Here is a 17,534-nt window from a genome sequence, read left to right as displayed (position 1 = left end):
GGGAACTCCATTTGTGTGTTTTGTATGGAGTGTACATGGAGACACATTTTAATTACTATTCCTCTCAGTTATAGTTGGTTTTATTTCTACCTTTTTGTGTAAGTGCCAGAAACATTCGGAATGGATAGTATTCCAGACTTGCATTACCCCTAACATCTTAAAACTTTCTCTGGGAGGAACACTTAGACAAAAGCATGTAAACAAACAAAATTATTCAAGCAAGTTAAGGATGTATTCTGTACCTGATATAAAATGATCACTAAACAAGTGTGTTCCATATTGCATAAAGCTGTTTGAGGAATTCACTTAAAGCAGGTCTGAAAAATCTAGCAAAAGCAGGCTACACTGCAACTGACACACCCAATCCCTCCCACTCTCGTCAAAGCTTTGCTCCCCAACAACACTAGAAACTCTGGAGAGCACAGCCGGGGTGAACACAAACAGGCAATCACAGCACTGCAAGGACTGCAGACAACAACTTTTTTATACAATGTTATTCATTGTTTGCCGTCAGGACCTGAAAAAGATTTCATCAAATATAAAAATAGATAACAAAAGGGTTTGGAAACTAATTACTGACCCTAGCTTATACACAAAAAATGAAAAATATTGGCAGAATTATGACTGAGAAGGTGAACCAGTCCAATCCCTTTGAAATGCTCTGTATTTATATACCACTTTTCCAATCTTGATGAACTCAGAGCTGCTTTAAACAGTCTTGTCATTCACCCATTCACACAGTGCACACATCTATGTGCAGCGCATTTTTTAGCGCTCATCTTTCACAGCCATGTACATGCTGCCGGCACCGCCGACAGGAGCAAAAAACATGTAGCCTCGTAGAGCTGGGAATTGAACCCACAACCTTGAATTTGAAGGACCACTTGCTCTAACACTGATCTACCGTCGCACTGAGCTACCAGTTTTTCAGTTTTCTGTACATGGTACCATGAATTTGATATGGTAAAAGCCCAACCACCTTCATCATCTCTTTGATGATCATGTTAAAATGCTAAAACTGAAGAATTAAACATTAAAATACGTTTCCTTTTCTCACCTTGGCTTTTGTTTGACTGGCACCTAGCAGTATTGTTAATGAGTACTGGTAACGTAAAGTACTTGCAGCCAAGAAAGAAAAAAATCCTAAGAAGTCACCCATCTCAGTCCATCTAAGAAAACAAACCTCTGCAGAACTGAAAAAAAAATTGGTGGTTTGATTGAAAAGAAATGTCAATTTCCACATTTCACATATTGTATTTCCCCACTGGTTTAAGAAGTATAGGAAAATGCATGTAGAAGGTGAAAAACACCAGTGGGGTTCATATTAAAGCTCAAGAACACACACCGAACACAAGACTGCGTTTGAACTCAGCACTTTACAATAATACCACACCCACAATATAAGGTAACTGCATTACACAATGAATCTAAGCAAAGCAACAGTCCAAGACTAACACTTGTTCAAGATCTCTGTTGTTCACCTCCTACATGTGAATCCCAGTGGGTAGGCTGAGGTTGGGTTCCTGGTCGTAACACACTGTTTGCACTGTGTTCACTCTATGTTTGTAGTCCCTTTCAATTTTCCTCCTTGTCTGAATAATGAGAGAACACATCAGCGAGACCTCCCGCTCCTGTAGCTCTTTTCTTCAGGCAGAGAAATCATCAAAGCATGCCGGGCTTACGTTATTCAGCCCTGCCGAGTTTGCATGACAACACAGCCGACATACAAGAGCTCTTTTCAAACCAGACGGTCACTACAGTAGGGCACGGTTATTTCAGACCACTTGTGAATGGAGCCCCTCCAAGTAGACAGACCTTCTGAAGCACTGGAAATACCAGGCCAAAGCAGCAAACACAGATGCTGGCATAAACCCTCTACACAGTTTATCTTGTAGTTAAACACTGCACGTATCAATCAACACAGTTATTTTTTGCGGCACTGCCTGTCTGCTCATTGTGTGAGTCTTGAGGCAGTTCTGCTGGGTTATTGAGTTAGGCTCTCTCTGCTGTCTCGCTGTGTCTGTGTGGATGCACCAGTTTCTGCCTGATGATGTGTTTTTTTCCTGGCTGGCAATACGGAAGATGCCACAGAAAATGAATGGTGGAACACAAAGTGCGCCCGCCAGACAAACACATACACTCACTTCTTGGTTACATTGTGGCGTCAGTGCAACCACACTCTGCTGCCAAATCTAAATCTAATATCCTGCGTTCACCTCACGTTGCCCAGGCCTGGCCTCAGCCCCAATGGAAATTACACATCACTGTAACTCTGTCCGTAAGTCTGTAGCATGTCTGTGTGTCTGCATGTCTCCCTGTCAATATGTCTGTCTGCCTGCGTGCCACTGATCTTATCCCGTCGGTAGTTCTCCGGCTGTCTGATTGGGAATGTAGCCGATGGTGTGAATGTCTGCTACATGCCTGTTCCCTGTTTATTTGTCTTCTTGAGTCTGTCTGAAGATCAGTCAGACTAAATGCATACTGTATAAATGTGTGTCTGGCAGTGGTTCCTCTGCCTCTCTAACTGTCTGCTCTCTCTGCCTGCTCTGCCTCAGTCATGAAGTGGAAACGTCTGCAGTGGATCTAGCAGGCGGCAGCATTAGGGGCAGAGCTGATAATGATAGTTTCTCTCTGGGCTGCTCACAAGGCAGACAGACATAACATACCATTCCAGCGTTTCCTGTCTGTGCTGACAGGCAAACTATTTAACCCTCTGTGGTGATCCCTTAGAGCATGTGCTCAGCCCCAGCAGGCCTATTTATATAGGGCTAAATCACAAGGTGTTTGTATGAAACCAAACCCTATAGCAGAATACATCCAGAAAAAAATGTGAAGCAGAAAACTAAAGAGTGAACAGAAATAGCTTTTGAGCAAGAGCGTTCTTGTGAGAGCGCTTTTGTAAACATGTGAAACTGGAAAAAGCTGAATCTATAAGTGTGAACAGTGCTACTGCTGAAATAACACGACACGTTTTAATTCTAACTGTTGTTGCTGCAGTATAATCATGCAATATTCATGACTACTTGAGTTCAACAATACCATAAAGACTGTCTGATAAAGGCAACTCAAATGATCATAAGTACACTGAGGCAGAGCTGACCCAACGCATTTATTAACGGCTGCTCAGGGCCCCTGTGGCCACAGAGAAGTCTCCAAGAACACATATCCAACAAAAGAGCATTTATTTTAAAAATATTACATTATGTCGACAGTAATCACAACCTCCTCTTCTACCAACTGGTACAGTTCAGTTCAGTTCGATACATTATGCAAGGTACCAAAGTAAAAATCCTATTTTCTATTGGGGTATGTACCACTGTGGAACGGCACCTACAAAGTGGAGCTAGACACACTGCTGTGTGTTGATTGTTCGACAGTGAATTGTCACTGTCAGGCCACAACAGAAACATCGTAAAAAAACAAAACAAAACAACAACAAAAAACACAGAATGCACCATTGTTACACTGTCGTTTGTTTGTGGTGTTGCTGTTTACATGGCTGACACAGCTATCACCATCCAGCCTACACACACTGTGGTCGAAACTCAAGCTAGATCTGTTTTTAACCATACCAAGCTGTGCCATAGTGAGCTGAACTAAACTGAAGCACTTTGTGGAAACTAGGGCTGCAACTTGTTAGGTCCATAAAATGTTGGAAAATGTTGATCTGTAACTCCCAAATCTGGAAATAATGGTGATCTTGAAAGTCTTGTTTGGTCCACAAACCAAACATGATTCAGTTTTAATGATCTCTTTGTTACATGGAGCACAGAAACTAGAAAACATTCCCATTAAACAAGCTGAACAATTAGAAAGCTTGTACTATACTATTAACTATATATATGTATGTATATATATATATATACATACATATATGTGTGAGTGTGTGTATATATAAATATATAAACACACAAAGCAATTAATTGATTATCAAACTTGTTGATTATTCATTTGGTAATCAATTACTAATTTAATAATTGTTGCAGCCCTAGTGGAAACAGTGATATACGGTTTGTGATACAGACATTAATTATTATTATTATTATTATGTAGCAGAGACAGCACATGATCAATTATTGCCAATAAATATTGCTTGTTAATTTTCGAGTTGCCAGACACTGCAGCTAGACTGCAGAAGCATTAGTTTTAAGGAGTGAGCAATTCAATTTCATTTGTAAGTTCACATTTACAAAGTGCTGAAACTGATGGTTGACAAAGTAATCATAAGCATCCATATAGAAAACAGAGGATGACATGTATCAAGGAATCAAAGTGATTTGTTGACTTAAGTGTGTGTGAAAATGAACAGATTGTAATTTTATGTCACAGTGCTAGCTGTTTGTTCGATTAATTCCTGCTGCCTTCATACAGTGTGAGAATGGACTAACGTCGATGATGATGGTGAAAAGGAGGATCAAATCAAGTTCTGCTTGAGGCCCCAAAAAGGTTTGGGACGGTCCTGCTGACTGAGGCCACTGTAAAGTTTCTATGAGCCAGCGTGGACATAATGTTAAGTCCCACCCAACACACGAATCAAGACAGTACTCGCTGTAACGGAACCGGCCGATGGCAAAGTAAAGTACCGTCTTACACGAACGCCAAGTGTGACTTGTCGTCCTTGTGCCGCTGCACTGTTACAGTGCACACACAGCGGATTAGGCACTACAGTCTCGCGCTAGGTCTTTCAGGTCAGGAGGAAAACGGTACTCACATATCTCCATTCCCTGTGGCTGGGAAGCGGTGCAGTTGCAGGAGCAGGTGACATTGGAGTTGCCGGGGCCGCCTGGGGCCGTTAGGTTTTGCATGGGGCTGGGCAGACCGGGACACCGCTCCGGGGAGAGAGCCGCCGCCACCGTCGGGGCCCCCCGACGGGGGAGAGCAGAAAGCGCACACACACTCGCACAGGCTCACACACACACAAAACTTCCAGGCAGTGGCAGCAGAGTCCGCCACGACGAATAACTCCCGACACTTTCGCACTTATTTTCCACGGTTTTCCTCACGCCATGTTCCTCTCGGAACGGCGGGGCGAGTAAATTAACAAAAAGTCTGAGGACAAGCCATTGCCCGAGTCTAACGCATAGCGTAGGTTTCTCTACGTTTCTTCCTTCCTTTCCCTTCTTCCTCCGCCGCCGCAAGCAGCTGTCTTTCCTCCACCAGAGCACAGCAGACACAGCACGCTGAAGCTCCTCCCCGCGCCACTGACTGACAGCCGCTCTGTCCAACCAGAGGGCTCACGGGGGGAGGGACCAGACAGGGGAGGGTGCTGCCATCAGGATCAGACAGAAATGTCTCAACTCCTGACTTCAAACACAACCCCCCTTCCAAAAAAACAACAAAAAACACCTTAATCAGTACATGTAGACTGACACTTGCATGTAAAGAAACAACAGGGAACTCTGGCTTTACATGGACATATAAGTCAGGGTATGTTAGTGTTATAATCCTTTCAAATGGACCCACTCTCACTGCTGATAATGACAAAAAACAACTTGTAAATTTGGAACCTATAGGTAAATATGCACATTATACTGCATTTTTATACAGGACATGTAAGTTCATATGAGGTTAAAACATAAATGTGCAGCGCGTTTTCTGTCACTCAGCTTTCGTACCCATTCACACGCTGCCGGCACAGCCGTCAGGGGTAACGTGGGGGTGTTGCCCAAGGACACATCTACATGTAGACAAGTGAAGCCGGGAATCAAACCCACAACAATGTGTGAATGAATGAATGAATGAGGGTTGCCCTGGACAGGTCACCAGTCCATCGCAGGGCAAACACACACAGACGAACAACCATTCACTCTCACATTTACACCTGTAGTCAATCTAATGTGTCCTTCCTTGCGTAGATTTTATATGTCTGATATACTGTCTGTACATACAAATATTTTCTTTTGGGGTACTTCATGTATTGTATTGTTTTTAGACCTCATTAAAGGTCTAAATCGCAGATATCTGACCTATCACCAATAACATGGAGGCCGCTTTATGTATTCAAGCACAAAGACCAGGTCGAGATGACCGGCTGAAGTTCAAACTGAACATCATACTGAGGAAACAAGCCGATTTAAATGACTTAGTTTGAACACGGAGTGCTTGTTGATGCAAGACGGGCTGGTCTGAGTATTTCACAAACAACAGATCTACAGGGATTTTCATGCACAGCCATCTCTTGGGTTTAAAAAGAAAATAGTCCAAAAGAGGAAAACATATCCAGCTAAGGAGCAGTTCTCTAAATGAAAAATGCCCTGAGCTACAGCAGCAGAGGAACACACCCCTGTCACTGAGAATGCACGGTTTCAAACATTTGAGCTCATGATAAGACTAGTCTATTTGTGTCAACCCCCAATACATGGTGCACACAAACATTTACACCCCCTTTTGTTTCATGTTTTTGTGAAACTTATTTGTTTAATTTATGTTTTTCTTCAAATGGCTAAAGTGACAAAGCCAAATAACACGATGAAGGTCTTTGAATTAGTAAAAAACGACTTTTTTTCTGCAGAGGCTACTGTTTAAATGCTGTCTGCTGTCCCTGGTTAATATTCATGAAGCGCCTTGCATGTATTAGCCAGAGAATATATTAATTGGCTATTGTGCCGCCGCCACCACCACCAGACTATTCATACATATCAGAGTGTTGCGTCTGTTTTTAAGTCTGGGGTCTTTGCTTTGAGCACCAAAAAAAAAAATACTAAGATGAGTTCTGAGAGCACATCAGCTCATTAAGTATGTGTTTGATTTATTTAATGCTTTGGTGTTGCCATGCAAAATGAAGCTAAAACATGAAAGAAAAGTCTTGTTGTGAGGTTCACATTATTATTAGTCACTTATGTCACAGCAAAAGCACCCGTGTGTGCACTATTTAGACGTGGGAAGTGGAGCTGCATGAAGAGGACTCGAAGGCCGCAATGGACTTTGAATGGGGCAGGGGTTGAGTGTGTGTGTGTGTGTGTGTGTGTGTGTGTGTGTGTGTGTGTGTGCTTTAAGACCTTTTCTGGCATAAACATTGACCTTGTCAGGACCAGTAGTCCATATAGAGAACACATCCTAATAAGGCAGAGCCTCGTTTTCTGAAGAACTGGGTAAAATTTGAATTGTGTTTTGGTTACGGTTAGGATGAGGTACAGGTTTGGAATGACACATAGGCTGCTTATGTTTTAGCTCACTGGATGACTGGAAGTCCATGCAGTGTCCCAAGAAGAATAGCTGTGCAAACCTGTGTGTGTGTGCTGCAGGGAGTAGACACACATGAGTGGGTTGAATGGGGGGTGACCTCACTCAGATGTCTAGCAGAGGGCCTGGCTGACAATGAGGGAGGGTGAGAGGAAGGGGAGTGATTGGTCTGGTGTGCAGAGAGCACTTTGAGTAAGGTGACTGCAGCCTCTATAGATGCTTCTTTGAATTGGCTAACCTTGAGGTAACCCCTTGCTTGTCCTATGGTTCAGCGGCACGTGCTGCAGCTAGACACCCACCGCACCCCCACCCTCACCGCGACACACACACACACACGTACACCACCACCTCACCATCTTTACTGTACAACTCTCACATCCAACGCACACATACAGACTCTCGCACTTAAAGCAGGACCCACATATAATCTGTGCTGTTCAAATTGCAGAGATGCTCTGAATGCCAATCCCGACCAGCAGGTTCTCAATCTATGGGACTAGGAAACTTAGATTAATGAGCGCCCAGTTCGTCATTCAAGAGAACCATGTTAGCTAGTGCTGCTTTTCCATTATACAGTTCTAGCTCTACTCGACTAGACTCTACTGCTGTGACGTTGTTTTATATGCGACGTCCAGCTCTCTCTCTGGATCCTCTTGTCAGCCAAACACAGGAACGCCTGCACCCCGTCCGTCAACGATCCAGGTGGTGGTATAACTGTTTAAGTAATATCACTTGATCAAGGCTATTCTAACATGCTGATATCGTATCGGATCGATATCGGCCAACACTCAAGGCTGCAATATCAGTATCATATCGGAAGTGAAAAAGTTGTATCGGGACATCCCTAATTCTTGTGTCGGACGTTGCATTCAAGATTCTTCCAGTGATGACACTGTCTGACCAGTCAGTGTCCGGCAGTCTGTTGACGTCACATTTTTAGCATCGGCTCAGCTCGCTTGGAACCTTGCCAGATCAGGTGCTAAAGAGAAGCACCAGGTACTCAGGTGAGCCTGCAGAGCTTTCTGAGAGGACAACTTTAGTAGTGTTATACACTACAGCTTAAGGCTTTATTGAATCTGTGCATACGACAGGGACGGAAATTGACCATTTTCACTATCAAAACAACAGGAACCAGAGGCAATAAACGTGAAGGAGAATGAGTAAACTGGAGAAACAAAGGCCTCCAACAGATGTTATACATTAAGTGTCGCATCACCAGCCAAGTTTTATATCCAATCATGCAAAAAATAAATAAAAAAATCTTGACAGCCACCAATAAATCCCACACTCCCTCCATAAGTGTATCGACACTTTTGAAAGTGGGATGAAAAAACAAAACAACAAAAAAAAAACAATTGATGCATGACCCTGATGCAATTCACAAACACCTGGCAGCTGTCATAATTTTACTGAAGCAACAACCACAGGCTCTGATGTCTTGTCAGCTAATGCAGCAGTATCAATCCATCCACACACTGAGGGTTTGGGTTTTTGTTCTGTCTTAATGTGAGGTCACTCACTCACACACCCACACACACACAGACAGCTCTCTCTCTCTCACACACACATACACACACCAATTCTTACTGTTGCCTCTGTGTATTTGACAAAAACCCCAGCACCAGTGCTACTACACATATGCACACACACTCAGACACACACACACACACGTGCATGCACGCGCACACACACACGCCGTCTGTCTGGATCATCAATTTAGTCCCCCGGGGAGCATGCAGGGTGACACCACTAACAGGCCAGACCAGACTAGACAGCCAACAGACAGATAAATACTGGGCACGGCAGAATACCAAATGCACTCTACCACCTCCCCCCCCTCCTCCGCCACCCCCCACCACCCCAGCTGTGGGCTGAACACAAACACACATACTGCAACAGAACAGGAGTGAGTCAACCAGAACCTACCCCTCACCTGCCACAAATATCCTTACATTAAACGTGGACATTCCCTGACCCAAACACCACCTCATTTATAGGCACGGTTCTGTCTTTACATGACGGCCAGTCTGACAGGGTTTTTTTTTTTTTTGCTGTTATACGTGAGACTGTTCTGGTTCAGACGTGTGAGTCACTCGCTCGGGGCGCGCCGGCCGGTGATGTGATGCAGAGTGACGCAGGGAAAAGCGATTCTCCGCTAATCATCTGTCCATCTGTCCAAGGCAGACTTAACCAGCTGTCTGTCTTCCTCACTGTCACTTCTGGACGATGAAGACTTGAGGGGCGAGCGGTTGTGTCTTGTGTTATCAATGAATGAATACATAAATAAATACAATCGTGACTTGTGTTTTCGCCCCGAATCAAAATGCTACAAACATTTTTTATCCCCACTGTGTCTGTCTCATTGTGTAGTTAATGAAAACTCTACTTCATAGTGATTATAGTTTGCCAAACTTTTCGTATGGGGACCCACTTTTTTAAGATGGAAAAACCATTTCGACCCACTTCACGACATAACTTGTAAAAGGGCAAATGTGTGCATAATAGAACATTTCTGATTGTTTTCCCTGCCATTGCTAACACAACTTAATTGATGCATGTTATTTTAAAACATATACACATACTGTACAATTTTTATAACCCCCGGAAAAAGTCCTTTTCCTCCTGAATTATTAAAAATATAGACTATTTTTAATTCAAATGCAGACAGAATACGGAGTTACGGAAGTGTTTCCCAAACTTTTTACATTGGGGTCAACTTTTTAAAGATGACAAACAATCATGACCCAATTGAAAATATAAAAATGTGATACAGCAAATGTCTTCGTCAGCAAGTTTTTGACATTATTTATTATATTTCACTGCCTGCTGTTAGACATTAGGTTTAGCACTGTATTTGATTTATAAGTGTCTTTTTTCCCTTCTTGACTTTGTGTCTGTTTAAATCATTTGGACCTTGAGTTTGGCCAAAACAAAACAAACCTGAACTGAACTAGATTGAATGCAGTCTCTGTAACAACAATAACAGGCTATGAGCCTATTATTTCGAATAGGTAAACCAGGCACACTTCAGATGTCTATTGAAGATAAAAATCTGAAAGGCTGTGGAAAAGAAAACAGCAAATGTATTTAACAACCAAAGAGGCTCTCCTGCAACCCACAGATTATCAGCCAAATGTGCTTAAAGTTTAGTTGAGATGCTGGTGAGGAGACCATGAGCCTGTGTGATTCTCGATTACAGACTATTTCACAGCGCCATCTTGTGGCGTAGCTGGGAAAAGGTCCCAAATGTGCTACTCCGCTCAGTCAGTCCCTGGACCTCCTCTCTGTCACTTCAATACTCTTGAAAACCTCAGCTGACTCGACTCAGTAACAGCAGTTTGGAGAATGTTCGCTTCCTGTTCAAAGTGAAGTTTACAGTTAACACTTGAGCCCTGCATTCGAAATCCACAACTCAAATTGTGTGGATGTCAGCATTCAAAAGACAAGAAGACTGTTGAGAGAGACAGTTTTCTCTTGTACTATGGTCAATGCTGGGTCCAGAGTTCTTGGAGCTTGACCGATGAGGATTAGCGGTCTGGATGTCTCAGCTTCTGCTGCGCCAGTGTTGACACATTCTTCAGTCTTTTGCGAGCCGCCAAATTACAGACATGTCAGTGGGGCAAACCTTTAAGATGACAGTGGCACCAAACACAGTGCACTGACAGCGGATGTACAAACGCCAGTAAAACATTTTTCTACTAATGTCTGTTTATCCAAACCATTCGCGCTTGCACATGACGATGATCCATTCTGACTCTAACATAACATTTTCAGTCGGACCAATAACTCGAAAACACCCCATGACTTCTGCGTGGAGTCTCTATTACCGAATGCCATTCCAAATGTCAGAACAAAAGATTGATTTGAAATGGTCTTAACGCCGAGGCTGAATGAGATTCATGAATTAACTGCAATGAATCTCATCAGCTGACAAAGCTGGAGACGGAGTGAGGGAGGGAGAGAGAGAGAGAGAGTTTGCTTTCACCGACTGTCGTGCAGCGAGCTAAGGAGCAGACTTCAGACAGTCAAGTTGCAGCACAGAAAAATGCACTCACTAAAAACGTCCAGTATGCTTCATCATGTTTGCTGTTTCCTGCCCTTGTCCAGCTGCAGTGCTGCGTCATATCCTGTGTCCGCACAGGTGCACGAGCTGTCTCTTTACTCACCCCTGTTATTTACACACACACGCACACTTCCATCCTTGTCATTTGCACAACATCTCTTCAGCACTGACTGAAAAGTTGTGTGTCCATGCTGGACACGGATAAAAAGCTGCAAGACTGAACAGACTGTGGGCATCCGCCGGGTCTAAGTGAAAGACAAGAGCAACGAAGTGACAGACAAACCAGTGGTGAAGTGAATGCAGGAGTGAAAAGAAAAGAGGGGGAAAAAACAAAGCAAAATGTGTGACACAGAAAATGAGAGAGAGGAGACAAGAGCAACAAACGAGGTGAGAGGACATACAGTAAGACAAAAAGGGGTAGATGAAAAGAGAAGGTATTGTAGAAGAAGAAGAAAGAAGACGAAAAAGATTAAAAGCAAAAGGCAGTGATGTTGATAATCAGCAGGTATTGAGCTCTTTTCACCCCTGCGGTAGGGCCCTGCTGAGCATTGTAATGGGCTGTCTGCCCAGCTGGGCCGATGAGCTCATGTCTGGCTTTAACGCCAATCTCCTGAACTGGCACACTGCTCGGCAGGGTGAGCACAGATGCAGTGCTGCTGCGCTGCCAGGGGAAGGACAGAGCAGCGGCTGAGGGAGGAAAAGAAAGAAGAGGAAAAGATAAAAAAAAGGAAAAAAAAATATAAGAGAGGGGGACACAGAAAGACGGCAAGGACAAAGGTGTGTTGGTGTGTGTGTGTGAATGTGTGAGTCCCCATCAGCCACTTCCATCACAGCACTGATAAGAGCCCCAACCCAGACGGCAATAATCACACAGCCAGTGAGACAGACAGCAGCTATAAATGTGTGTGTGTGTGTGTGTGTGTGTAAAACTGAGGGAAGGAGAAATAGAAGGAGGGAGAGCGTGTGCGTTGTTTTATGCAGTCATAAACAGCAGTGATTACAGAATGTGGATGGCGCAGGTTACAGCCTCCTGCTGGTAAGAGTCAATGCATGTGCACACACACACACACATGCACACGCCTGAATGATCCTATTGCTCAAACATGAAATCAAATGATGTACATAAAGTATACACCAGAACGATATGGACGCATACATATATATCGATAACTATGCCAGGCATTTCATAGCAACCATTTATTGCTCTCTTATCTCCAGGTTTATACTTTAAGTTCAAACCCGTGGACTCTCTACACAACTGTGTTGAACTCTATCTATATGTAAAGCAAAGACGCACATAAAACAAAAACAAAGAAAAAAGGGTTGGGGAGGTGCATTTAGCGACTGAATAAACCACCCGACCACGTGTCCATCCATCCATGCATCATCTATACTGCTTATCCTATGAGGGTTGTGGCGGCGCTGGCATTAATCCCAGCACTAATCCCAGCTGAAACTGGCTGAAACAATGGCATGATACAACCTGAACAAGTCACCAACCAAGTTTGTTATCTCTAATGAACCTAACCCCCGATCTGCATGTCTCTGGACTGTGAGAGGATGTTTGAGTGATGATAAAATAATAATGAAAATTACAACAGAGCTGAAAATGGGAAAATAGATAAAACTTTAATGATTCAAATGCATACAGTGGAAATGTTGGTCTTGGAACAGAGCAGAATTCAGCACAGGCATCATTTCCCTCCCAAATATTCTCGACTATTATGGTGTTAAATAAAAGATTGGACCATATTTCTATTCGCCAGCAAATGATAGCATAATAGCATGCAAGACGGGTTTTTTTCTATTATACTTCAATAAGCATCTTTTAAATGTATCTTTCTTCATTCTGCAGACTGTGTTAATGTAAGAGACTGAGCTTCAGTGCAGTGGGAGACCTTCGAGTAAGTAGTCGGTGCTTCACCTTCTCAATAAGACACCGTGCGGGAGATGATGCAGAGTAAGTGCTAGTTAGCGATGTTAGGCAGTTAGAGGTGATAGGAGATGTGTTCTCAGAAGAGATGAGTCTCATAGAGGAAAGAGAAAGGGTGCTGCTGCTGCTGCTGCTGCTGCTGCTGCTGCTGCTGCCGACAGCTCAGTGACTGCCGTGTTGTGTGCCGCGTTGGCGATGCCAGACAACGTTCCTCGGAGAATTGCCCAGGCTGTGGAGGAACATTAGAGTGCAGCCAGAGGAGATCTATGACCAGCAGAGCAACATGTGCCATCTTAGGCTGATTGAAGACCAGCCATGATGCTGCACATTAGGCTACCTGTAAGGGATTCACTCAACATAAAAAGGGGGTCCAGGAAAAGGACACTGCAGCAGTTATGGTGAAAGATAACCGTGGCTGCTATCAAGAGCTGGGTGGCTTTCAAGGTCAGTTAAGGAGTCCTAATTTTTCACATGTTGTATACTGTGAAGCAACTTGACTGAGGGACATGCAACATGTTCAGGAAAGGTGAAGGATTTGTTTTAGAATTATGGTTAGGCTATTTCTATACATTATTTCCACCTGCATACAGCCCAAAGACATGCAGACTGGGTTAATTGAAGGCTCTATATTGAATGTACTTTGTGTCCATACTCTCTCAAGAATTAGCGGTTTACATACGACGAACACTGTGGATGACTGTGAAGCTCCACAGCCTTCAGGCTTCCTGAGCTGGAGCTTCACCCTTCTGTTGTGCTCTGACCTTGGGTTCAGTCGGACATTATCCAGAGATTTGAGTAGGGAGCTGGCAGGAGGAGTTCCAGAAAATGTCCAAAGCTAATCCGGACAATTTCAGGAACATGTCCAGTTTTCAGTTCGTGTCTGAAAGCAGCTTATGTTGTCTGCCTGACCGGGGTGCACCCGTCTTACTGCACAATGTCAGCTGGAATACGCAGAAGAGAATGAGTGACTGAATTAATAAATGGTGTTGTTTTCATTTCTGAGAGACCAGGCTTTGGCAGCACAGATCACCAGTTCAATATACGGAATAACAGTGTGTGATTAACTTTAGAGCAGGGGACTCGAGTTTGGTCAGTAAGAGGAAAAAAAGCCAGACTTTATGAGGAAAAAGACCTTGAAATAATACTATTTATGATGATTTCTCACATCATTTTCAAATATAAGTGTTTGTTTTACATCTCGCACCTCTGTCCATCCCATCCCCCTCTCATCTATGATCGACACACACACAGTATGTCATTTCAGCTTCACCATTACTGCCATACTGTCACCTTTCACAACTGCTTTGAAAAACAAATTATCATAATTTCCATCTCTTCAAAACACATTTCGGAGGTTAATACACTTCCATCAAACCACCAAAAGGTTCAATGACACCTAAAAACACGATAATTAGCTGCAATTACATTTCATGCGATTAAATTTGTCATAATAGTGCCTGATCTGAAATTTTGTGGCCGTTTCATCGAGACAAATATAAGTTTAATTGAAACAACTACTCAGGAATAGCATTTCATTTGTTTTTGTTTGTGAGGGCTGGGATGGACTGTGGAGAAAGGAATAATAGAAGAAAAAACAAAGTGTAATCCATTTTCAGGTAGTTTGTTGGTCTATGAAAGTGGAGCGTCCATGTTATACATCGCCTCTTACATACATCTGAGCTCAGCTACTGACTGTGAGGGCAGCAGATTTGGAACAGATGGATGTTCATATGAACAAGTTGCAGGGATCCAACTACTCTCAGAACTCCTCCTCTCTGCTTGCCTGGCCACGCCACACAAAATGCTATAGCTCCCATATTGAGTAATATAATGAAAACATTATATTAGGTGAGAGATGCTGTGCTCGGAGCAAAAGCTGACAGATGGATGGTGGAGGGAACATGTTGCAGCGCCGCAGATCTGCTACCACCCTGGCAGAACTTTGCGACGCGCAGGATAACATGACCAACGCGCTAATGCTGCCCACACTCACACAGCTGCTTCCAGTGGACCCCTGCCTACACTGGTTGGATTTTACACGCATATGTTACTACCACATAGCTTTGTTAGCTCCCTGGTTGACACACTCCCACTTGTAAACAGCATGGCCCGTGGCAGCTTGTAGACAGCCCTACAGTCTGCCTTGGTGCCAACCTAACGCTCTGCAGTAGGACCAGGGAGTTAACAGTTTGCACCAGACCTGCGAGCATCCCTCCTCACAGCTTGCGGCGTTAGTAGAGCCTCCCCCTAGAGTCCCTTTACAGTGGTAGCAGGCAGCACTATAGGGAATAAACAGATCACCACACAACAGCTTGTAACCACAGCGCTCACTGCTGAGGCGCTAAAACCAAAGGCAAGGCCTCGCAACAACATTAACACTGCATCCAGTAGGCAGTGGTATCTCATCTCTATGGGTGCAAATGGTGAATATTTGATCTGTAAGTGAGGAATATGGACAGATGCTGCCACGCTGGGCCATGACCTGGAGAATCAGTTGGGGGAAACGCTGTCTGTTCCAATGCTGGTAAACTGTAAGCTCAATAAAAAAGCTCATAAAAGTGACATATACCTCGGCCACAACTAATTGCAGCAAAGCAGATTGCTACAGATGTGATTGGTCAACGTGGTGGCACTAGATTTCCTGCAATTCAAATCCTGCCTGAATCCACTTCAACAACGGACGGCTCAAATTGGGGCGAAGCTGTTAACCCTTAGAAAACAGAGCATAGGCTAAAGAGGCCATAAGAATGTGTCTTATATTGGTTTTTATTTACAGCACAACCTATAGACAATCTGTCTTAGGTCTTAAAAATTTTTTATATAATTTTCACCAACTATATCAACACACCTGAGCAAATAGTACTCACATTTTTTTTGAAACGTCACGTTAACGTTCAAAGTTCATATAAAATAAAAGGAAAATTGTCTAATTTGCGACTTTTGCACAAGTATCACTACTCCTGTTTTTAAAGAAAAATACGTCACACATGTGACAGAAACACATAAGACGCACAGATCTGTGCCGTGTGAGCACTAAGGGTTAAAGGAAGTAAATCTTCCCTTTACAAAGACATACAGACGGCAGCAAATTCAGGAAGCATTGTTTGAATTACAAAAATGGAGCAGTGGAATCCCTGCCCTCGCTGTCTTAACAGATTGGTGGTGCAATTGCAGAACAACACATATACACCATCGATCACACGGCCATAAAATACTCCCTGATGGTGTAGGGCGTTTACATATAGGGAACCTGCACATGGTGCAACTGCAACATAGAGGCTTCATGTGCCTGTTAATCAGGATTTATACTACTTGTGTAAAGCTGTACTCACAATAGTAGAATGCAATTAGGTTACAATTTTACCTGACCAGTCGCTACATAGGGGAGAAACTGTGATTACGATGACATGTGATAAAACTACAGTATATCTTCACCTCAGTGAAGTCCCGAAGAATAACACAGAGGAGAGAACATACAGTATGTGCAAGGAACTGTTGCTGTTTTCATTGTCACTTAACAGTCTGTAATATTTTAGTAACTTGAGAAAAGGCAGTAAAACATAGTCAGAAATGTTATATTATGCACAAATGTGCTCTTGTTGTGATTTATATTGTTTAACTAGTGTAGCTTCATATTTAAAAAGTGGGTCCCTGTATAGAAGGTTTGGTTAACACTGTCACATATGATAGTAAATAAAAGGTCTGTAGTTTTTGCTCTGAAGCTGGGCTCAAGCTTCTTCATTTTAATGAGGAAGTTCAGGCAAATATCGTTTCGAGCTGAGCGCTCAGTGAATGCACTGATGCACCTGTGCGCTACTTTGGTGCATCTTATTGGTGATAGGTGGTTCCATCATATCTCAAAACTAACTTTAACAAACTACAACCCCCCCAAAAAATAATCCCACCAGCCACTACTGCCTGTACGCATGCTATATTATTAAATACACAATGTTTAAGCTTGAAAAACTGCACCAAAAGCAACCAGTGAATTCCATTCAGGCCTTCTTGCTGCCTGTGCACACCGCTGATAATTGATGACTGATCATTACAAGTCCATGGACACCACAACTGGTGTCTATAGACTTTAAGTAGCTATATTAAGCAAAATAAATCAAATAGCTGCCACTTTTTATAGAACGGGCAGCAGGAGATGAAGCAGTAGAAAAGGCAGGTGTATAAACAGCATTGACTCGACGGCAGCTGCTGTCGACAAACAGACAAAATGCTGCATGGCCTGCTAAGCTCTCCTCTGTGTGAGTGACTTAAAACAATCAGTCATTAGTTGCACAGAACTGTCTTGGTCTAAATACATTCTCTCTGCTTGTTCACTCTCAGTATGGAATACAGCCATTCTGC

General features: G+C 43.3%; 1 protein-coding gene across 3 annotated transcripts in view; it reads right to left on the bottom strand.

Moving 5' to 3' along the window:
• LOC122774411 (low-density lipoprotein receptor class A domain-containing protein 4-like) overlaps nucleotides 1-17,534 on the bottom strand; it is a 183,753-nt gene that overhangs the window by 31,404 nt on the left and 134,815 nt on the right. Inside the window, exon 1 of one of the 3 annotated variants that reach the window (XM_044033654.1) lies at nucleotides 4,712-5,200. The exons of the other annotated variants lie outside the window; for them this stretch is intronic. Coding sequence (XP_043889589.1) covers nucleotides 4,712-4,805 — 94 coding nt within the window. The 5' untranslated portion in view covers nucleotides 4,806-5,200. Of the gene's footprint in view, nucleotides 1-4,711; nucleotides 5,201-17,534 lie in introns of those variants that run through there. 3 annotated transcript variants of the gene reach the window in all.

Source organism: Solea senegalensis, linkage group LG9, assembly GCF_019176455.1.
Source record: "Solea senegalensis isolate Sse05_10M linkage group LG9, IFAPA_SoseM_1, whole genome shotgun sequence".
In the NCBI taxonomy this organism is placed as follows: domain Eukaryota; kingdom Metazoa; phylum Chordata; class Actinopteri; order Pleuronectiformes; family Soleidae; genus Solea; species Solea senegalensis.
This window is presented reverse-complemented; position numbering and strand designations above follow the sequence as displayed.